Source organism: Vigna angularis, chromosome 10, assembly GCF_016808095.1.
Source record: "Vigna angularis cultivar LongXiaoDou No.4 chromosome 10, ASM1680809v1, whole genome shotgun sequence".
Classification (NCBI taxonomy): domain Eukaryota; kingdom Viridiplantae; phylum Streptophyta; class Magnoliopsida; order Fabales; family Fabaceae; genus Vigna; species Vigna angularis.
In genome coordinates, this window is record NC_068979.1 from 12,648,676 (window position 1) to 12,673,753 (window position 25,078).

General features: G+C 35.5%; 1 protein-coding gene across 4 annotated transcripts; it reads right to left on the reverse strand.

The window, feature by feature from the left end:
* Window positions 1-4,101: 4,101 nt before the first annotated feature.
* On the reverse strand, window positions 4,102-22,575 carry LOC108334709 (pentatricopeptide repeat-containing protein At3g22470, mitochondrial). Of its 4 annotated transcripts, none has more exons than XM_052869800.1 (6): window positions 20,203-22,575; window positions 18,604-18,663; window positions 18,332-18,463; window positions 5,259-5,500; window positions 5,000-5,145; window positions 4,102-4,328 (listed from the first exon to the last, which is right to left on the reverse strand). In XM_052869800.1, the coding sequence occupies exon 1, from the start codon at window positions 22,433-22,435 to the stop codon at window positions 20,237-20,239; it is 2,199 nt and encodes a 732-aa protein (XP_052725760.1). In that variant the 5' UTR covers window positions 22,436-22,575; the 3' UTR covers window positions 4,102-4,328; window positions 5,000-5,145; window positions 5,259-5,500; window positions 18,332-18,463; window positions 18,604-18,663; window positions 20,203-20,236. The 4 variants fall into 4 exon arrangements, with proteins under 4 accessions (XP_052725760.1, XP_052725759.1, XP_017426117.1 ...); XM_052869799.1 differs by adding an exon at window positions 4,740-4,856 and having other exon boundaries at window positions 18,332-18,663; XM_017570628.2 differs by having other exon boundaries at window positions 5,259-5,495; window positions 18,332-18,663.
* Window positions 22,576-25,078: the final 2,503 nt, after the last annotated feature.

A 25,078-nucleotide genomic window follows, 5' to 3' on the forward strand; every position in this document is an offset into this window, starting at 1 on the left:
CATTCACACCCACCGAAATACACATGCAATATTGTTGCAGACAGAGACTAATTTCATTCAAGAATTCCAGAAAAACTAATTTGTCAACCATCAATGAACTATCACTCTTCGTTCTCTTTAATGATAATTAGGTCACATTCTACTATATGTCACTCTTGTTCTAGATATAAACTAAGAGGGAAATGCGTTGAGCTTTAATTTTCTTTTCAAAATTAATCTTTATTAGACTAAATTAATTAATCAAAATTGTAAAACAAGTTTTACTAGATTAAATTAATCAAAATTATTTTTATAAATTTTTATTATGATTATTTACTACTTCTTTTATATAAGGTGATAATTTGGTCTTTTTTAAATATTAGATTATTTAATTTATTTGTTTGTAAGCTATTTAGGTTAATAATTTAATTTTTGACTATTATATTTATACTAATATTTGATAAGATAAATAAACATTTTAATTGCATGACTATAAAATAATGAGTTGATTCAATTTATTTAAAAAAAATAAAAATTAAGTAATTCAACAACTTTAATTAATCAAACTGAATTACAAAATTTTGACTCACTAAAAAGTAAAAAATAAACTGATTAAGTTAATTCATTTTTAACTTAACTCATAACTAATGAGTTAATTCATGTGAATCAAATTTTTACCCTTATTTATAAAACCTCATCAACACATTTGACAATCTCAATCAATTAGAAAAAAAAAACTGTATTACCTAAATAGTAAGTTATTGTACAAGATGAGAAGGAAAAATAATATAAAGATTATCATAACATTTGTTCCATATATGATCTTGAAACCATTGATGAGTAGAGTAACTTCGAAATATAGAAAGATTGATTAAGATAACTCATACGATAATATTGGTTTTAATATATTAAAATTTGTTTTAATCCATTAAGATGATGTCTTGCTGCAAATTTTTAATCTATTAAAACACTATTGTATACCTTTAAACTTCAAAATAATGTTTAAATGATTTTAATCTATTACTTTATGCTTTCAATGGATTAAATTGTTTTTCCTTGCATACATAACAAGTCTAAAAATATTTTAACATATTAAAATACGTTTTAATGTACTAAAACAAAATTAAACATTTTCAACAAGACTAAAACATTTCAAATGAATTAACTACTTAAACAAATCAAAATGAAGAATAAATCAAATACTTACTATATTTAAGCCACAAATCTCAACCCAAACGAGATTAAACGCAAAAATGAACATCCTTAATACTTACAATTTCACCAGTATACTACATTTTCAAACTTGAAAGCATAAAATATTTATACTTCAAACCTTTCTATAAACGCCTCTTTAAAAAAGAAAAAATTGGGTAATATAAACATTTGAATCCTTACAAAGTCTCCTCCCACGGATGACACTTGGGTGAGACGAGAATAATTTTGCTATCCAATACTCATTTTTAGAAAAAAAAAATCATTCTTGTTCCCATCTCAAACTCAATGGATATAAATTTTTTTCTCATCCCATCCTTATTGGATAATGATTTTATACTTGAATTTCTTACTATTTCAATATCAATTGATTAAAATAATGATAATCTTGTTTCTTCAATATCAATATTTAAAAATATATTATAAGTGTAGCCATTTCAAATTAGAATAGCAAATAAAATTTTATGAAAATAAAAACATTTATTAAATTTTTAATGTTAATGAAACATAGTTGATAAAATTTTGAAAACATTTTAAAAAAGATATAAAAGGCAAACAAATATTCAAATAAAAAATTTGATCCCTATTTTTTAGGAAAAATTCAAATAGGTCATCTTATTTTTATTTATCTCAATTTGATCCATAATTTGGAAAAATAAGTGCAACCATGCTCTTACCGTTAAATTGGCTAAAACAATATTTGAAGATGATGAAGTGGACATCTATAATAAGTGGCATTTGATTTTAAAATACAATAAAATAGACTTGTAAATAGGTATCAATTAATTCCTCTCTTTGGTTGAAGCCCTCAATAAGTGGTTTTTCATCTCAATTCTTCATTATTTTGATTGGAGTATGTGAGCTATGTCACTAGGTCTTAAATCAGTGGTTCTTCATCCACGTTCTTCATCTTGGTTCTTCTTCATCGTTCTAATTGGAGTAGGTGAGTTATGTTGTTGGATCCTAAACTAGTGATTATTCTTCCACATTCCTCGTCTTGGTTTTTCTTCTTTTTCTATGTCCTTTACCTTGGTTCTTCTATATTCCCAACATTTAAACAATCATACCTCAACCCCAATAATTTATTTTCCCAAAACACAAATACTATAACACATCACGGCAAAAATCACCGAACAATCAATCATAAACTACAATAGAAGAACATTTATTGACCTTCAATGCCCTTCCATTCTAATGAACCAACTTTTCCAATGAAACAAAAAAGTTTACTAAATGAACCATAATTTCCTTAATTGCTCTTTCAATACCTAAAGATAGTGAATGAAGCCACGAGTTGAATCCCTGATTTGGCCATAAAATTTGTTTTATCAAATACTCCCCCTTTTCTATTTAAAAAAAATCACATCACAAAATTATTTATTAAGCTACTAATTTGAACATACCTATTTTTCCAACATACCTAGTCACTATTTATTTAAAGTTGATGACGTAGTTAACTATTAGGGTCTGATTATACCTATTTTACCAAATTAAAGACCAAATTGAGACATAAAAATAAGAAGACATATTTGAGATTTCTTAACAAAAATGAAAACGAATTAAATGATCAAAATATTTTAAATGTTTGATTACTTCAAATTTTTAATTTTTTAATTTTTAATGAAATCTCTTTTTTTATACCTTAATAAAAATTATAATACTCATCGAAATCACACCAAGATCAAAGATTAAACTAATAATAATTAAAATTTAATATAGATTTTTTATTTTTTGAACTATCAATATATGTTGCCTGGTGATAACAAAAATTCATAACAATTAAATTAAATTATTATATTATAGTAAATAAAATTTATTTATACAATTATAATGATAAAATTTTACGTATCATAATTAGTTAGTAAACAAAAATAATTATATAAAAATATCAAAAATGTATTTTATATGATAAAAATAAACAAATAAAAATATTAAAAAATAATCAAATATGTTTTAGAAACATTTTTTATATACAATTAAATAAAATAGCAAAAAAACCAAATATATAATTAAAGGTATTATAAGATGAAAAATAACTTAGAAATCTAAAAACTTTTCAAATATTAATCTGGCTAAAAATAATGAAAATTATTTCAGTAAAACAAAAAAAAATATTCAAATAAAACAAAAATTAATAATAAGATAATAAACAAGATAAGTTTTTAATTTTATTTAATAAATAAAAATTTTGTTATTGAACACTTAAATTGCAAGTATTAAACATTTTCATGTGAAAAGAAAATATATAACAAATAAAAATAGTAAAAAAGAGTAAAAATAATCAAATGTAAGACAAAAAATATTTAATTGACCTACATTATTTGAACATAATTATGTAATATCTTGGAGATGTAAATAAATTTCATGATAAATCAAACAATTAGAAAAAATAAAAAATGTCTAATATATATATAAGATTACTTAAAAGATTATCATTATTTTAATAATTTAAACGAAGATAAAAATAAGATAAAAATGAATAACATGACGAATAAAAAAATATATACATCCCACCCCTATCCCATATTCAATTAAAATAATAAAATATTATACATACTTATATCCATGTCCGTTCAATATCAAAATTCTCCATCAAATCAAAAATAGATTTTCGGACAATGCTCACTAAAGTGATGTTTATTTGTCATTCCTACTTCTCTCCTTTCCCCTTACTTGAACCAGATTCGTGAATTACGGTCTCATTATATAATATGGAACATAACAACATTAAGACTCTTGTTAGGGTTATAGATATAAGTTACTTGCTCCTAACAGAAATTAACAACATAAATGGGAGCTAACAACACGTTTCTTTCAGGTTCTCGGTACCAACCGTATTCCTACGAGCTAATAAGGGTTAATCAAATTAAGTTCGGTAAATTTATTATTAGTTGTTAATTTTATTATATACATTTGAAATTATTAAATATAATTAGCAAACAATAAAATATTAATAACACAACAGTTCTAGTACCCATGGAAAGAAAATATACAGGTGCTGGAGTAATCACATGTTCATACATATATATACACCTCTGAAAAGGGAAACACGAGTAATTCTGGAGAACAAGAACATCGGATCTGCAAATATCTCCTTCCATTAACCACATTTGCCTTAGCTTTTCCTCTATAACCATCTGCACTTGTGATGTTGCCAAAGAAAAGGAGATAAGTAGGTAATACATTTAATAAAATTCTGAATCAAATTAACCATATTCGTCTTTTGTTTTTTGCGTTGACATAATTTTTATTCAGGAATCATCACTTGTTTTGTTCTTTCTTTCGTATTTTTTTTAAGAAGATTAACATTAACACTCTATTCACTTGAATGGATTTGGAAAAAATGATTGAATGAATTTGAGAGGATTTGAAGGTAAATGTTTTGTTGTTTATTTGAGTGAATTTCGATGTCAGTGAGAGTGAATTTGGAAATAAATTTTTTTAATCTGTCACATCAATCAAATCTTATACTAATTCTCACAAATTTTACTTCCAAATCTACTCTCACTTATTTCCAAATCCACTCAAATAAAGAACAAAAAATTTACCTTTAAATCCATAATAGTAAAACTCATCTAACATAGTTGTATCTCTCCAAAATATATAGTAGATTAAAAACTGGAAGGTCACTTCTCTAGTAGATATTATAATAGAGCTCCCGGCAGCTGTATCACAAACTAACCAAATTCATAATCTCAATCAATCCACAGTCTCAATTAATTCAGTAACTCAACAATGATAGTGTCATTGAAACTTCAAACAGATAGTTTCAAGTAATTGTAAGAAACAAACAGAAAACTTTACTCACCTTTACATTAAATTGACGACTATTAGGACATGCCAAGCCACGCTGAGGTAAAAGCTCGGCCTGTAATCGTCCTACTGCCTGGCGATGATTTCCGCTCTTGCCAGGACTCAGCCATTGCTCGGGGGAACAGCTCACATGAGCCATCCCTTGAATAAGGAAAAAAAGTGAGTTCATAAAGAAGTCTGTAATTTGAATCTTGGCAGATACAAATCATGCAGAAGAATTTTGACAGTGCTTTCACTTTTAAGAAGCCAAATACCTTAAATGTCCATCCGGATTTGATGGATGAATTGCTTTGTTGAAGCGGTAACAGAAGTATTGCTCACAATTACCACATTTCATTTTGTTACAACCTTCAGTTCGGGAAATTGCTGTCACAAGAAGGGCATAGCTTGGAATTCCCTACGCTTTCAATCTTTCATACTGAGCATTTCATTCCTCTTTCTCAATCCCTACGCTTTCAATCTTCCTTTAAATGATTTAAATTTTGACAGTCCTATACTAAGACAAAAATCAGAAAACTGTAAGCCTTTTTTTGGTTAAAAATTTACTGCCAAAAATCAAGAAAAAGGATAATAGAATAGAAAGACACGTCTCATAGTATTTGAACATCAAGAGCAATAGACTCTAGCAACATACTAGACTCGCATCATGACAAAGAAATGACCAAGAAACTACAATGCAATGCTAGAGATTCCAAACACAGTCCCTATAAGCTTGCCCCAGAGGCGACTGCACTGTAAGCCAGTTCACTCAACCTTTCTGCTGAGCCCCTTAATAGATATCCTTCTCCAAGAAATTATCAACCAACTTTGACACCACTCATAAAAACCTTATGAGAACCTCACTAAAAGCTAGATATTTGTAGTTGAAGAGGCCAAGGCCTAATTAACCGCGCATTATAATCTCATTTCGAATAGGACACTCAAGTGTCGGACATTACAATTGAATCCTAACACACAAAAATAAGTAGGAGAGACCAAGGAACAGTGAGAGAGTGAACTGGGTAGAAACAACAGACTGCGATGGTGCCAGATAACAGAGCTAGGCTAGTTAGATGCATATGAGCAAGGCAGAACATATACAGGGCAGGGCAGAAAGAAGTAATCAGAATGGGCTAGAAAAGTGGTCAGATTATTGGGGTGGGCAAGTTTCTGAGCCCCCCTCCCTTACCCATAAAACAACACAGGTTTTAGGGGCAGAACAACCTACAACACCTGAGAGTAATAGTACCAGTATCTGACACAATTGGTTGGAATTTTTTCTGAGAAATGATCTCTTAAGCAATTATTGCAAGGTGCAAGGTGGCATAAGTTACAGGAACAGAGGGGGACGCAACATCATAGTGTGCAATACGCTATTGCACACAATTAACTACTATGCCTACTGGTTAAGTATTTTGCCTACGATAGTGCTGTGAAAATTTCCAGTTCTAGGAAGACAAAAGACTGGAAGAACATGAGGGAGAAATAGGGAACCACGTAAAGAAAGATTCCAAACTTTATTTAGATGAAGAGAAGACTTACAAGAATTTTAGAAATCAATTACAAGAAACCCCAGCAGATCAAAGTTTCCATATATAGCAAAACTGACACAACTAACACATAACAGATTTATCCTCCAAACTACTGCCTGTGGCAGCTCACAAAATCAGCCCAGCTGACTAATGGCTTCACATATTTCCTAACGTAGCCCTCCCCTTGAAAGAATCCTTGTCCTCAAGGTTGGAAAGCTGGAAATTTCTTCTTCAGATCATAGTACTATTCCAAAGTTGCATCCTTTGGTAGATGGTGTTTCCATTTCACAAGCACTTTAGTAACTGAGATTCCTCTTTTCTTGACTGTCATACGATCCAGAACAGCTTCGGGCTCCTTTTCAGCAAAAACATCTTCATGCTGGTAAGGGAGATCGATAGTAGTAACCAAGTTGCCCACATGTTTCTTAAGAACACATTGTGAACCTTATTGTGAGTTGGGAATTCAAGTGAGTCCAAGTCCCACATTGGATAGAAATGAGAAAGTAGAGCACTCTATAAAGGTGAAAGACCCATTAACCCATTGCCTTAAGGTTTTGGGTAGAGAGTGATGTCAATCCCTTATATGGTTGGGCTCAGATCTCATTGGTATTGTGTCTCTCCAATGAACCTCCTCCTCGATAGACCCAACAGTGGTATCAGAGTCGATGGTTCATCTTGGTGACCGACTTAGACGAGTACAATGGTCCCTATATCGAAAGTCTTCTTGGCGAAGGGTTCCAGGTAAGCATGTCCCGTTAAGATAAACTGCGGTACGAAGGGCTACTCATGGTTGTGATTGGTTGGGAATGCTTCCGTTGAAGGGGGGAGTGTACCAATGTGGAAGGGACTCACCCTTGAGGGGGAGATTGTTGAGAATCCATGTGTGAGTCCAAGTCCCACATTAGATAGAAATTAGAAAGTAGAACACTATGTAAAGGTGAAAGACCCATTAACTCATTGTCTTAAGGTTTTGGGTAGAGATTGGTGTCAATCTCGTATGTGGTTGGACTCAGATCTCATTGGTGTTTGTATCTCCCCAACCTCCTCCTTGATAAACCCAACAACCTGTAGCAACAATGCCAATGCAGTTGAAAACTTTAAAGTGACCAAAATACTTAGAACTTAGCTTAGAGTTGCTCCTAAATGCCACGGGTACTTGTTTTATGGGTACAACTTTACATAGACAAAATCTCCAGTCTTGAATGGTCTATCACTCCTATGCTTATTAGTAACTTGTTTCATCCTTTCTTAAGTGGCACTTGATTAACTTCATTATCTATTGTTCTCTTGTTTTATGGGTACAACTTTACATAGACAAAATCTCCAATCTTGAATGGTCTATCACTCCTATGCTTATTAGTAACTTGTTTCATCCTTTCTTAAGTGGCACTTGATTAACTTCATTATCTATTGTTCTCTTTTGACCAAGCTCGTGTCCACCAATTTCACTTTTGATTCTCTAAGAAGGCAAGGAAGATTCATTGAGTTGGCTGTCCATTCATCATTTCGTAAGGAGTAGCTTTAGTAGCGGTATGGTAGGAGGTATTGTACTACCATTCAGCTAACGGCAGCCACTTTGACCACTTGTGAGGACCATCATTACATGTACACCTCATATATGTTTCCAATCATCTATTTACCACCTCAATTTGACAACCAGTAAGAGGATGGTAACTGGATGAAAGTTGAACCTGGACCCTTGTAAGGACATAAAATCTTGCCAAAACTAACTGATAAAAAATAGAATCTCTATCACTAGTGATGGTACTAGAAAACCCATGTAAGTTAAACACATTATCCATATAAGATTGAGCCACATCACTGGTTGTATAAGGATGAGACAAAGCCATAAAATGTGAAGCTTTGCTCACCTGTTTACCGTCAAAAATATCACTTTCTTGCCAAATGAATTAGGCAAGCCCTCAATGAAATCTATAGTGACATGCTGCCAAATTTGTTCAGGAACAGGATGAGGTTGAAGTAAACCAAGAGATGCTGCAGTATCATATTTACATTGCTGACAAATTGAACATTGCCAGATGAACTTCTTGATGTCATTGATCAACCCTTTCCAATACACAACAACTTTAAACCTCTTCATGGTGGCATTGACTCCTGAATGTCCTCCTCCAGCAGAAGCATGCATCCACTTCAATAATATATCATCCCTTAATGCTAGATCATTGCCAATTGCTAACTTTTCCTTTCTGCTCAACTCACCATGTTGCCATTGGTAGTGTTTATGACAAGTTGAATGTTAAGATATAGGGTATTTGGGATATAAGGGTATAATGGGAAATGGGATTAGGATAGAAGGTAGAGGAATTGTATAAATAGATTGTTTGGATAGTTAGAAGGTAGTTTTTGAGTACATTGTTTGTTAACAGGCCATAGACCTGTGAAGAGGGTTATGTCTCTGGATCTTGTATACACACACTATTTTTTCTGTTAATAATACACAATTCACCATATATTTCTCTCTGTTTTCTGGGTGTGAGAGACTGTGATGGAGTTCTTGATTAGGTTCCCAGTTTAGGAACCTATCATGATCCCTCTTGTACTTTTTGGATTAGCTTTTGTAAGTTAGTATCTTTCACCCATGACAATTGTATTAGGCCACATCTCTTCTTGAAAAGGCATGAACTGTTAGAATATTTACCCTATTTATCATGATTATATTGAGTCTAGAGTTACCCTATTTATCATGATTATATTGTGTCTAGAGTTACACTATTTATCATGATTATATTGTGTGTAGAGTTACCCTATTTATCATGATTATATTGTGTCTAGAGTTACCCTATTTATCATGATTATATTGTGTCTAGGGTTACCTTATTTATCATGTATTCTTGTATCAATTTATTCTTATAAATAAAAGATTATGAGAGGGATCAATCAAGCCCTCTAGACACAATATAATCATGATAAATAGGGTAACTCTAGACACAATATAATCATGATAAATAGAGTAACTCTAGATTCAATATAATCATGATAAATAGGGTAAATATTCTAACACTCTCAAGTTGAACAACTATATTGTCTTGCCCCTTTTTATACTCAGTTGAGCAGTCAAACTTCATGAGTTTAACTAGCCACTTTTGCTGAAAATCTGTTGACAACCTCTGATCCAATATGCACTTAAGGTTGTAATGATAGAATGCATGTTCAAACAGTAATGTCTCCATTTCTGAATAACAAAGACAAGAACTAATAAATCCTCATATGTGGGTAGTGATTGTTGATATAGGGTGTTGCTCTTGCATAATAATTGCCCTACCCCACAGCCTGAGGCATCAACTGCCACTGCAAAAGTTCAGAAAAATCAGGAAGAGCTAAAACTGGAGTACAACTGAACAATTCTTTTAGTTTCTGAAATGTCAGTTTAGCATCTTGAGTCCAACTAAATCCATTTTTTCTAACGTGCCAGTCAAGGGTTTTGCTACTACTTCATACCCTTTCACAGGCCTCCTATAATAGCTAGCAACACCAAGGAACCCTCTCAGTTGTTTAATAGTCTATGGAAGAGACCAATTGAGCATAACTTCTATTTTATTTGGATTTGTGGATACACCTGAACCAAAGATGAAATGACCAAGGTATCCGACTTTATTGACAACAAAATAACATTTTCTCAGCCTAGCAAAGAAGTAATTGCTTCTAAGAGTAAGCAATACCTATTTAAGCTGATCCAAGTGCTCTTCCATACTATTTCTGTAGACCAGAATATCATTAAAGAAGACCAATAAGAATTGTCTTAAGAACTTTGAATCACCTAATTCATTAACCCTTGAATGGTTGTTTTGGAGCATTAATGAGGCCAAATGACATCACTACAAACTTATAGTGATCTCCACATGTCCTAAAATTTGTCTTGTGTACATTCGAGAATCCATCCTCACTTGATTATACCCAGACCTAAGGTTAACCTTGGAAAAATTGAAGATCCAAGAAGATCATCTAACAAATCATCAACCAAGAGAATAGGAAACTTAGTTCTCACAGTGTTTTTATTCAATTCCATGCAATTTATACACAACCTCCATGAGCGTTCGTTTTCCCCACCAAAAAATCACAGGACTAGCAAATGGACTGATACTATTTTGAATGACCCCATATTTCAATATTCTTGTACCAGTTTATCAATGATATCCTTTTGGCTTTTTGCATACCTGTTAGATGTTATGATGTGTGTTTCTATTATTTGGGCTTAGCCTATTCTGTATTAAGGGCATTGGCCCATATCTTACAATATAAATAAATTACCCTATGTGTATGCTAAACACACAAGGGATATTTTTCTCCCAATCTTCTCTATTTCTCACATGGTATCTAGAGCACAGGAATAGTTCCTGCCAACTCCAAGGTCTACGGTACCCATCACCGCCGCTGTCGCCGCCGCCACCGCCGCTGCCGCCGCCGTCGCCGGAGTTCCAGAATCGACCGCCGACCACACCATCGGAATCGTCTCGGCCGGGCGACCACCGTGGTCCAACGATCGCGGCGAACGGACCACCCACGTGCCTCCACGCGCCGCCGCTTCCCGCCGCGCGTGCCGGCGCGTCGCCGGAGAGTTCCGCCGCCGATCAGAACCGCCATGATCGCCTCCTCGCCCTCTTTCTGGATCTGTGGTCGTTGCGTCAATCGGAGCACTTTGGATTTTTAGGGTTTCTCCCTCTCCATGGCGTCTTCCTCGTCTACAAACACCTCTGTTGGTGGCTCATCTTCTGATCCCTCAATATACACCAATTATGTGAATGTACACTTGTCCATTGACAAGTTAGATGGCACAAATTATGCAACATGGGCATCCGACATCAAACTTTGGTTGAAGAGTCAGGGGTACTTAGATCATCTTACCCAAAATGTGACTACTCCTAACATAGATGACACTTCCCGCTGGATGAAAATTGATGCTCAGTTATGCATTGTTCTAAAGTCCACCATTCACTCCTCACTGAAACAAATGTTTCGATCATATGAAACATGTTCAGAAGTATGGGCACAAGCAAAGTTGTTATACACCAATGATACTCAGCGTCTTTATGGTGTTTGTCAAGACCTATTAACTGTTATTGGTCCACGCAATCATGGTCCCATAGCAGAATATTTGGGTAAAATTCATGCCCTTCTTCATGATTTTAATGATATATTACCTCCTGCTTCCACTCCTATTGAAGAATTGGAACAACGATCAAAGTTCTTCATGTTGTTGGCATTATACGGACTCTCTGATGATGTCTCTCATGTCCGTGATCAGATTTTGGGTTCTTTTGTCATACCCAACTTTACTTCTACTTGTTATGCTCTTTTGCGTATACCAGGCAAACCCGTCACTGAGACATCTCCTCGTATTGATGATTCTTCTGTTACGGCTGCCCAACGTGATGATCGAAGTCGGTCTCGCAAGCCAAGTAAAGGACATCCAAAATGTGACCACTGTGGCAAGTTAGGCCACAAAATTGATAGATGTTTTGCGCTTCATGGACGTCCTCCTCGACCTGTAGTAATGGCTAATTCTGATCCACCTCCCCGATCACCGTCTACCGACCATCCTACTTCATCTAATACCGTAGACCAACCTGCAATCTTTAACGAATTTCTCAAATGGTATGAGGATCGTCAGCACTCTAGTTCCACTACATCTGCATCTGTTGCACGTACAGGTACACCTTTTGTTGGTCTGACTCACTCTCTCTCCCTCGGACCTTGGGTCCTTGACTCAGGCGCCACCGATCATATCACTGGTAACAAGTCCTTGTTTTCTTCTTTGTCGTGTCCGGATAACTTACCCTCGGTAACAATGGCTGATGGGTCTAGAGTTTCATCTCATGGTGTTGGTACTGTTAATATTTTTCCATCCATATCCATTGATCATGTACTTTATGTCCCTGGGTCTCCCTTCAATTTATTGTCCATTAGTTGTCTAACTCGTACTCTTAATTGTGTTATTTCATTTACTAAAGATTCTGTTTGGTTGCAGGACCAGAGTTCGAAACACATGATTGGCACAGGATGTGAGTCTCATGGCCTTTATCATCTTCGCCCTTCTCCACATGTTGGCGTAATCATGGAGTCACCATCCCTTCTTCATGCTCAGTTAGGTCATCCTAGTCTTGCCAAACTACAACAACTTGTCCTGAGGTTGTCAAAATTATCAAGTTTGTCGTGTGAGTCTTGTCAGTTAGGGAAGCATACTCGTAGTTCCTTTCCTAGTAGTGTCTCACAACGGGCGTCGTCCCCCTTTTCATTGGTTCATTCTGACATTTGGGGACCTAGTCGTGTTAAGTCCACTTTAGGTTTTCAGTATTTTGTTACCTTTATTGATGACTATTCCAGATGTACTTGGTTGTTTTTAATGAAGAATCGTTCTGAGTTGTTTTCTATTTTCCAATCTTTTTTTAATGAAATAAAAACACAGCTTGGGGTTTCTATTCGAAATTTACGCAGTGATAATGGCCGTGAATACCTTTCTCAACCATTTAAACATTTTATGGCTTCTCATGGCATTCTTCACCAAACCTCATGTGCTTATACCCCTCAACAAAATGGGGTGGCTGAGCACAAGAATAGACACCTTATTGAAACAACTCATACCCTTCTCATTCATGGTCAAGTACCCTCACGTTTTTGGGGTGATGTTGTTCTCACGGCATGTTATCTTATCAACCATATGCCATCTTCCGTCCTAGATAACAAAATCCCTCATTCTATCTTATTTCCTCAAGACCCTTTACATCCATTACCTCTTAGAGTTTTTGGGTCTACATGTTTTGTTCATGATTTTAGTCCTGGTCTTGATAAGTTATCTCCTAGGTCTCACAAATGTGTCTTCTTAGGATTTCCACGGTCACAAAAGGGCTATAAGTGTTTTTCCCCTTCCCTCAATCGTCATTTTATCTCTGCTGATGTCACTTTTGATGAATCTTCTTTTTACTTTACACATCTCTCTTCTAGTTTTGTACCTCTCCCTGTTACTGTTGATATTCCTCTTATCTGTGATCCTCCTGGTGATGCTAATCCCATTTTGTCTCCTCCTTCTTTAGACTCTCATTCACCACAGGATTGTCCTTCACCACCACCCCTTCAGGTTTATAGTCGCCGCAATTGTCTCCCTCATGACTCACTTCCAGTGCCGCCTCGTGTGTCTCCTCCGGCTCCAGCAAATGAGTCTGACTTGCCTATTGCCCTCCGTAAAGGTATACGCTCTACCCATAACCCTTCCCCCCATTATACTGTTCTTAGTTACCACAGATTATCTCCATCTTTTTACACTTGTCTCTCATCCATTTCTTCTGTGTCAATTCCTAAATCTGTGGGTGATGCCTTAACTCATCCTGGCTGGCGTCAAGCTATGCTGGATGAATTAAGTGCTTTACAGAAAAGTGGAACTTGGGAGCTTGTCCAATTACCATCTGGAAAATCTGTTGTTGGTTGCAGGTGGGTGTATGCTATCAAGGTTGGCCCTAATGGCACAATTGATCGTCTGAAAGCTCGACTGGTTGTCAAAGGCTACACACAGATTTTTGGTTTGGATTATGATGGTACTTTTTCTCCAGTGGCAAAAATGACCTCTGTTCGCCTATTCATTGCCATGGCTGCTCTTCGACAATGGCCTCTTTACCAACTTGATGTCAAAAATGCTTTCCTAAATGGTGATTTGCATGAAGAAATTTATATGGAGCAACCGCCTGGCTTTGTTGCTCAGGGGGAGTCATCTGGATTGGTATGTCGTCTTCGCAAATCCTTATATGGCCTAAAACAGTCTCCTCGGGCCTGGTTTGGTAAATTCAGCTGTGTTGTTCAACAATTTGGTATGTCTCGCAGTGAAGCGGATCATTCAGTGTTCTATCGCCACTCAAGTGCTGGATGTATCTACTTAATAGTGTATGTCGATGATATTGTTCTCACAGGAAGCGACTATCTTGGCATCTCTCAGATGAAACAACACCTTTGTCATCATTTTCAAACCAAAGATCTTGGCAAACTCCGGTACTTTTTGGGTATTGAAGTAGCACAATCCAATGATGGTATTGTCATATCTCAGAGGAAGTATGCGTTAGACATCTTGGAAGAAACAGGGTTAATGAACTGTAAATCTGTTGAGACACCTATGGACCCTAACATCAAACTCCTACCAAATCAGGGGGAGCCTTTCTCAGATCCGTACTGAAGATTAGTTGGTAAATTAAACTATCTTACTGTTACGCGTCCTGACATTTCCTTCGCAGTTAGTGTGGTGAGTCAATTTCTAAACTCCCCATGTGAAGACCATTGGGATGCAGTTGTTCGCATACTGAAGTATATTAAAGGATCACCTGGAAAATGTTTGCTATATGGCCCTAACAACGATACAAAAATCGTTTGCTATTCAGATGCTGATTGGGTTGGTTCCCCTTCTGATAGGAGGTCTACTTCTGGATATTGTGTCTCTATTGGTGGCAACCTGATATCTTGGAAAAGTAAGAAGCAAAGTGTTGTGGCAAGGTCCAGTGCAGAAGCAGAATATAGAGCTATGGCATCAGCTACTTGCGAGCTTGTGTGGCTTAAACAATTGCTTAGTGAATTGAAATTTGGAGATGTCACTCACATGACACTTATATGTGATAATCAGGCTGCTCTCCATATTAGCTCTAACCCTGTCTTCCATGAGAGAACCAAGCACATTGAAGTTGATTGCCACTTCATTCGAGAGAAAATCATATCAGGAGATATCAAGATTGAGTTCGTTAACTCAAGCAACCAGTTGGCAGACATATTCACTAAGTCCTTACGAGGACCTAGAATTGATTATCTTTGTAACAAGCTTGGAACATATGATTTATATGCTCTAGCTTGAGGGGGAGTGTTAGATGTTATGATGTGTATTTCTATTATTTGGGCTTAGCCTATTCTGTATTAAGGGCATTGGCCCATATCTTACAATATAAATAAATTACCCTATGTGTATGCTAAACACACAAGGGATATTTTTCTCCCAATCTTCTCTATTTCTCACAATACCTATAAGGTCTTTTATTAACCAGATTAGCTCCCTAAACAAGTGGTACTTTGTGATCATGACCTTCCCTAAATGGTGGCAATTGAGTTGGCTCGTGGAAAATGTCACCAAACTGCTGGAGAAGCTGATCAAAATTGCAGGTGGTACTACTGACTGATCTTCATGAGTGGTGAGTGATTGCAGCAAACCTCCCTCCCTCATCACAGAGTTGTAGTAATGAAATGCGCATTCCTGCCACTAAAGTCTTATCAAACTTTTGGTTCTTGGAAAACTTGATACCATTATTAGATGGCCCATCAATACGTGTGTTTCTCTTTGATTCTGAATTCCATAGTCATCTTGCCAAAATTTCAGATTATGTCACCTGATGTAATCAACCACTCAATCCCTAACACCATATCAAAGTAGCCAACTGGAACAAAAAAACATATATGAAGTAAACATTGCCTTCTGGATAGTCCATGTAAACCCTTCTTTAACCATTAATGAAATGTCAACTTAGAACCATCAACTACCACCACTTGTATTAGAGTTTGTTCCTCAATTTTTGAGCCATATCAACATCCAGAAAATTGTGTGTAGATCCATTGTCAATCAAAATGTGTAAAAGCTTCTTTTGCTTGTACCCTATGATTCTCATGATCCTAAAATTTGTGGCACCAGTCAACGCATTTCCTGATATCTGAGGTGACTCTTGATTGCAATCATTAAAAGAGCTACTAACAGGGTCTATAGATTCAATTAAGTCCCTCTCCTCCTCAACCTCCAAAACATGCACCTGAATCGTCTTACAGGTCAAACTATGTTCTTGAGAATATAGCACTCACAAATAAAGTCCAGTCCCTTAGTCCCACTTTCACTCATATAAGCAAGTGTCAGACTCCAATTAGGTTTGACTTTAGTACCATTTCCCACATTAGAACCAAAACTATAACTAGCATTGGATTTAGAGGGTTAATAGTGAATATAGGTTTGGATCCTAAGATTACTTTTTGAGGCTTAGGCATCAAAGTAGGTTGAATAGAAGGGGAATTGGTAGGCTGCGTACATTCTTGCCAAAATAAAGGCTCTTCTAACAGTGGAAGGCTGAAACATGCTAACATTTGGATTTCCTTCTTTAAGCCCCCTGAGAAACTACTCAACATGTATTCTTCACTAAGATTCAGTCTATTAACAATGGAACCAAATTCTTTATTATATTCAAAAACAAATTTCTTTTGCCTCAATCTCATCAATTCGGTCATGGTATCATCACACACCTCCCCAAACCACTCAACCAACAGCTTAGTATATTCTTCCCACAAAATCAATGGAGAAACAAGTTGCAACCCAGCTAATGTTGTGTGCCCTTCTGATGCATGATCCTCCAAGTGAACAATTTCTAGTTCTACTCTAACATCACCAAGTGTATTATGAATTAAAAAATAATTTTTGTATTGACATATCCATTGATTGACAAGACAACTTCACCAGAAAAATGAGGAAAATCTATTCTAGCTAATCTTGTTCCGCAAGAATAAGAGGAAACATAAGGACGTTCACCTCTAGAGACAACACTAGTGGAAGGGCCATGAATATCTTCTGCATTCTATTTTAGCAATTCTTGAATTTGGGAATCATCAACAGTGTTCTGCAATGACCCAACAAGCTCCATTAACCAAGACTCTGATCTTGCACACATGTGTTCTTCCAAATCCTTGATTGCACCACATTACGAGTAGCTTCCACCATGGCAGAAAAACTTCCAAATGGATCATGAAGGCTAATACCAATTGTCATGAAAATTTCTGGTTCTAGGAATACGAAAGACTCGAAGAACTTGAGGGAGAAATAGGAACCACGTAAAGAAAGGTTCTGAAAACTTTATTGAGATGAAGAGAAGAACTACAAGAATTTTATGAATCAATCATAAGACATCCCAGCAGATCAGAGTTGCCACCTATAGCAAAACTGACTCAACTGACCCATAACAAATTTATCCTCCAAACTACTGACATGTGGCAGCCTACAAAATCAGCCTAACTAACTAGTAACTTCACATATTTCCTGAACAGATAGTACTGTTGATTGCTCCCACATTTGGTATATGTATGCTGCCAATTTGTCTACAGCTTCTCCATTGGATTTGTATCTCTTACGTATGATGTGACTGTATTTCATTTGATATTGTCTGTCACATTTGATAATAAGCTCTATAAATAGAACATTTATAACACATGGTTTTGTACGACCCTCATTTTCAATCAATCTCCCTTACTAGTGTTCTCTATCTCTCCCTGCTCTCATGGGACCAAGCAGATGAAGAAAAGGATAAATAAAGCTCTATACATAGAGCATGCATCACACATGGTTTTGTACGACCCTCATTTTCAATCAATCTCCCTTACTAGTGTTCTCTATCCCTCCCTGATCTCATGGGATCAAGCACATGAAGAAAAAAGGATAAAGAATAAGCTAGTAATTATGAAATTAAAAGTTCAAGAGAACCTACAAATGGATGGCACTAAGGAGATCTAATTACTATAGGAGTAAGAGTAAGCATCATTACACTTAATCCACCCAATAATTTTATTGACATTGACTTTCATCAATCTAATATCAGATGAATAGTTCTCATAAGTAGATCAAGTTTAAACATCTCACCATCATTCAACTACATAAGAATGTATAGTATACCTGTAAAATATAAGTAAATGCTGGTTATAAGAGTCTATTACCTATGCATTCACCAAAAAAACATTTCATAACTGTGAGTCTATAAGAACCACTAACAACTAAACCATTTATCCAATTTCTGATCCAAATAACATACCAGAAAAATCTGAAGCTTCATATCTACACTCATGCATGGTATGCCAGTGTAGCTGCATTTTCTGCAAAGGCTGTAAAAGCTTGAAATAAAACATTTTGGGCATCGAGCATCTGGGCTTCAATGCTTCATCCTCTACATAGGGATTTCACATGTTGGACAATAAACAACATCAGGCACTGATGCAAGTGTTTTTTCCAATGCTATGCACACCAAGCGCTCATAATCTGTCATCTAGCAAGCATTTTAAAGGTAAGGTGGAATCATGACCGTACATTTGCTTCAGGACATTGATTACAAACAGTGTCTTCCTTTACTTGTATCCGGGCAAAGATCTGCAAGCATTTGAGGCAAAAACAATGCTTATATGGTAACCGGATAAACTCAGAAACTGATAGATAAAGTGGCAGACACAAGAACCATGTTCAATATTAATTCTATTTGACCAAAAATCGAAAAAAAAAAAGTAGAATCAAGTCATGCATATAAAAATAAAGCACATTGGAATGAAAATGTCTTTAAAGCCAAGAATGCAAATAGAAAGAAGTAGCGCTGCATTAGTTCAAGTGGTGATGTGATATAGCATTAGATTTTTCATATAAAATTATAAAGTCGATAAGTTGGGCAAAAAGTATAGAGTGGAAAAGGAGTGAGATCCATTTGTCCACCAGAGGAAAGAGCCAAAGACTGCAAAGGGATTTAAATCAAAAGAAATATCAGAATGAAATAGCAGGAAGCCATGAACATGATAAAGAAGAAAACAAAGCCAAACACATGGTTTCATCTAACAAAATGAAGCATTTCATATGAGCCTACTACAGCATAAGGTTAGTCAGATAGGTGTATGGTAGCATAATTAGTTTAGAACTTCAAAGAAGAATAAAATTTGGACACAAAAATGAAAAAATGAGTTTTGTTTGGATGGTATAAGCCAAATTACTTTTGGTCACGAGTCACCAAATAAAACTCATGTATTGATAGGCTGCCATATACTTAGCAAAATTGACCTTCTTTACCAGCCAATATGTCTCCTTTGGATCTCAGCGCCATAAATAAATATTCAATCTTCTTATGCTGTGACACACATGGCAAGCCAAAATTCTGACAATTATAATAATGGATTAACAGTAATATTTTTTTTATACTTTCAGTACTATAATCATCATTACTATTAATTCTATATCTAAAGAATAATTCACTCCATAATTTAATCAACACCAACATCCACAGAATATTTCAACTTGATGATAAAATGGGTCCATTTATTATTGTAACAGGTAAAGAATTTTGGTAATTCACAAAAATTAAAACAAGCATAGGAACCATTAATGAAAAAAAGAATTTTTCATACACTAAATGAAAACACAAAAATCTTAAAGAATAACACATGTAATTAATCTTGAAATTTCATTCAACAAAGTTGGAGGATGATGAATATGATTCGATATCATTTTTACACTGGTAGTTCCTGCTCTGTTTTGGAAATGTTCTACACACTATTTTGCATAAACAAAAACCTAATGGTGTGCCTATATATGTGAATTTTCATGTGCATACACAAATTATGGGTAACGTTTTACATATAATTTTATTGACTTTCAAAAATGTCAGTTCAGATATTAGTCACAGAATACCTTAGTGGGGAATTTGTTATAAACTAGTGCGTAAATAACAATTAAGTATACTAAACCCTGCCCAGCCCACTCGGAAGACAAAACCTATATATTAAGAGGAATGTCAATAGTGATACAGCCTTAGAGGATTTTATAATGACTACCATTTGAAGTGGATTATCAATTAACAGGCTAGCTTTTAGTAACAGGTCATATGATGATAAAAATGTCAAATACAAGAAATTATGTCAAAACACATACCAGCTGGATATGATGGAAGCCCTAATACCGCTGCCTAACCTTCTTGAACTTTAGATGCCTTCAGACCTAGAATATTATGAATTATATCATCTGGCAAAACACCCTTTTCCTTCATTACATCATATAGCTTCTGTGCTTGGCCAATGTGCCCATGCTTATGGTACCAAGCAATGAGGACACTGTAAGTTGCAACATCAGGAATAACTGAAGCTCTGTTCATTTCATCAAACAGCCAGGTGGCCAAATCTATCCGGTTTGACTTGCAAAATCCATCAATCATGCAAGTATAAGTAAATACATTTTGCAATATGCCTTCCCTCGACATTTCTACAAATAATGCCCAGGCCTTTCTCCATTCTCTAATATTACAAAAGCCAGCTATTAAAGTTGTATATGAAATCTGATCTGGATGCAAACCCTTTTTTTTCATTTCCTTAAAAATGGCATATGCTTCATGCATGTTGCCACTATGACTAAATATACTCATAAGAATTGTATATGTGGCAATGTTGAAAGTGATCCCTACTTCTGTCATTCTGGTGAATAACTTCATAGCCCTTTTTATATTTGACTGTTTGGCAAAGCCAAATATAAGAGTTATATAATTAACAACTGCCGGAGGTACATTCCTTTTAAGCATTCTAGGCAGGAGCTCCAATGCTCTTTCTGGGCAACCTTCTTTACAAAGTTTACCGATGATTGCATTATATGAATGTTGGTTGAGGTTAAATCCATGTTCTTCGAAGTTCTTCAACAAAGTCAAGGCTACGTTGAAGTAACCTGCCCTACAATATACATCAAGAATATAATTGCATGCGGTAGTATCTGGCCAAATACCATTTCGTAGCATGGTTTCAAAAACACCCAATGCCTGATCGAATAGTCCTAGTTTGTAGTATCCCTCAATTAGACTGCGGTAACTAGAAGCAGAAGGAACCAAATTATAGCAGGTCATCTTCTTTAAAAGCTTGATGGCTGAATCCACATCACCTTGCGTGCAAAAACCATCAATTAAAGTTTCATAAATAATCTGATCATATTTGACACTAGAAGCACCAATACTGCGGAATATTATCACTGCATCCTGTAACAGATTCTTCTTGCACAGACCATGGATGAGGGGGGTGTAGCTAACAATGGATGGTTTTACCTGGGAGCGTTGCATTTCCTCCAACAGGTGAAAAGATGTTATTAGGTCCCCTTTCTTGCAGAACGTATCAATTAATATGCTGTAGCTATAAACATCTGGCAATATCCCAGAGCTCTTCATTTCTACAAAAACTTGCAAAGCCTCACACACGTCACTTCTTTTACACAGCGCATAAATTACAGAATTAAAATAATGACTGTTGAGAGGCTGATTTTGTTTGTTCAAATTGCGAATTAACATCAGCGCTGCCTTAACACAACCAACTTTACAAAGTCCATGAATATAAGTACTATACGTGACAACAGTTGGTTTTTCCCCAATCTGATATATTTTCCCTAGAATCGCAGCAGCCTGTCTCATATCTGAATCACGCCCAACATTACTACAATAAAAGTTCATCATGATTGTATAGGTGTGGATATTTGGCGATGGACCACGGTCCTTCAATTCCTCAAAAAACCATCTAACACACTTCGCTCTATTCGCTTCAACCAAACATTTCAACAAGAAATTGCATGTCCTTATATGAGGCTCAAGCCCAACATTCTTAGCATTCACAAAGACACTAAGAGAATTTTCCAACATAGAGTTGGATGCGAACACTTTCATAAGCACTTCAAATACTACGCCGGATCTTTCAACATGATGGGGTGAATCCAGCAAAGCTGAAAACAATTCAAAGGTGTTGTAGTTGGCCTCGTTACAGAACTCAACAACATCTCGAAGCAAAGCAAACACTTCCAAACGCAACCCGGCCAAAGCAAACGCATGAACCATAATCCTAAAACAATTGATTGAATGAGGAAACCCATGACTGTCAACCCAACTCCCAAACCTTACTTCTCTAGCCACCCTCCAACTCAGTGATTTGAGCACCCTAGACACTAAAGGAAAATAACCCCTCCTTGTTGCGGGAACTTGGAGCACAGGCCTGTCAATCACAAATTTAGCATAAGACTTGGGACTTTCATCAAACACGTGGTCTTCCATCATCAGTGCAGAAGAAGCAGAGGAAGAAACAAAACTGAAGCACTGGCGTTGGCGGCGAAGCAAACCACATCCACGAACGCATGTTAACGACATTAAGATACACCCATCAATACCCAGTTGGGACAACTAAACAAGTACAAGGTAAAACAGAGGGTGCATAACTGCGGCGAAAAACATTGAAAACATACAAGAACAGGAGTTTAATAAAAAAAAATGAAACAGGGTTTTCTTAAACAAACTAACAAAAGAAGTATTTTTTGAAGTTGAAGGATTATGTATAAAAAGGTGAAACAGAAATCTCTGTATTTGGGGGATGTGAAAATGGGTGGTAATATCTGGGCTAACCTAACGAGTTTGAGTTTGGTTGAATTTGAAAAAAAATATAATTTCTTTATATCACTTAATTTTTAACTTAGTTTACCAAGTTGAACCCGTATTGAGCCAGATTAGTTAATCAATCCACCTAATTTAATTTAATTATTTATTATTTTGTGTTTTAATGATGAACTATTTAGTATTTTTTGTATTATATTGTACATGGTGATAAAGAAAAGATATTTCAAGAGAGGAAAATATTATAGATTTATGTATTTAAGACACTAATATTATAAATGAACAAGTAATACAAATATTATTAATATTAAAAACTTATTTGTTCACCTTTTGTACATGTTTTTGGATTACGCTGGGATGGTGTGATACTTTTTTTATTATTTTGAATTGTCTTTTATTTAGAATTGAATTAAAAAAATTGTAATTTTTTTATTTTAAAAAAAAACTTATAATTAAATGAGCTAGTGAGCCAACATGTTTAACCCAATAACCCGTGGTGGGTTTCAACTCACTAATAAGTGAGTCGGGTTGAGTTAACTCACTAAGTGACAAACCTGTGGTGAGCCAGGCCCGGGTCGAGCCGAATTACCCGTTTACAGCTCTAGTTTTGCCTGATGTAATATAATTTTGTACTCTTATTTTAGATAGGATAATGATACTTTCACACCCCAAAATGACAAATATTTTACACTTTCATGTTTCGTCTTCTTAGTGGTCCATCTGTCAAATAAAGGAAAAAAATAAAATGACATGGAAATGAATTGAGAGAGAGGTCTCAAGTGCCACGTTTCAGTTTTGTAGTTCGAATTCATATTTCACATTTCGGATTCAAAACCCTAGAGAGAGAAGCACCACATGCCAGCGAGAAGAGCTCGACGGAGTTTCCACCGTCACTTGCAAACCTGCGCCGTTCAACATTAACCGGAGGACATTCCGCCGTTTTACCGCCGATCGGAACATGCCTAGCCACCGAAAACTTAGTCGCGTGAAGAGGTTTTGGAGTTCGAGTGACTTCCCACCGTTCATTGGAAGCGTGTCGCCGTTGACCGTTCACCAAAGCACTTTTCAGTGTTGTTCGACCGTTTGGAAACTGCCAGTCCACCGAAAGTTGTCTCGTTCCGCCGTCGTTCCCTGCCTTTCGCAAGTGATTTCGTTGTGTTCGGTGCGTATGACTTTTTGGTGTTCTATGGTTGTTTTTGTCATGTATTTGGGTTGAATGAACTGTTATATAACATGTACTGTTAGCTTCCATTTTAAATGAATGGATTAAAGTGTGTGAATACTTTGTTCATTGTTTCATTACAGAGACCTTATTTTGGGTGGCTTTATTTTGTGAATATTGATTAAGATATTTTTTTTGGGGTCGTTTGGCATAGTTCTTTTTAGATTGATTGTTTAATTTATGATGAAAATACAAATATGCTTTGTTGAAGCTTTGATTATGGATCTTTCTCTCTCTGACTTTTTTTGTCATTGAATCATAGCATTAACATTTGTAGTTGACATTTATTAATTCTTTGGGGATATGCATATCATAGTTAAGCATTTAGGTTTGGGATTTAACAAATTATGTTCTTAAAATGGATTATCTGTTATTGTATATTAGAAAATATATTATTATTTATATTTGGGTTAAATATGTTTTTAGTCCCTCAACTATCAAGCGATTTTGTTTTTCGTCCATATTTCAAACTTTGTACATTTTGAAGGGCTTTTTGGTCTTTTGGGTTATATAAAACCCTAAAAGCATATTTCATTGGGAGGGTCAGCAGCCGCCACTTACGTTTTTTCAATTCTTGGGAGCTTCTTCTTCCTCCCTTTTTGGGGGGAGGTTTTAGGTTTGTTTTGAACTCATTCTCTTTGCAATTTCATAGTTTAATCTGTTTTTGCCCTCAAGCTTTTTCTTCATTTTATGTTTTTATTGTTCATTTACTGTTGCCAATCGGTTTTCTACTATTTATTTCATCATTTCTTCTTTGCATTCGGTCTTTTTACTGTTCATTACTGTGTTCTACGATTCATTGTTGCGTTGTATTGTTCATTGTTGCGTTGTACTGTTCATTTCGTCCTCTTTACTATTGTAGTTTGTCATTTTACTGTTCATTGACGTTTTGTTGTACTGTTGCGTTTTCTACTTTCATTTCTGCTACGTTTTGAATTTTGTACGTTTACTGTTTCTGCAATTACCAAATTACCGTTCGGTTTTTCATTGCTATTGTTTAGTCTGTCATGACCGAGCAGCTCCTTCATCCTTGCTTATGTTTACCGTTCGGTCCATCCTTATGACCGTTCGGCTTTAGTCTGCATTTCCATTTTACTATTTTAATATCGATTGGTCTCCTCTCTAGGACCGTTTGGTCTATAAACAGAACCGATCGGCCTGGTTAGTAGAACCGTTCGGCC

Excerpts from the sequence above, each read along its gene's own strand:
- LOC108334709 (XM_052869800.1), bottom strand. The coding sequence starts at position 22,435 with ATGTCGTTAACATGCGTTCGTGGATGTGGTTTGCTTCGCCGCCAACGC.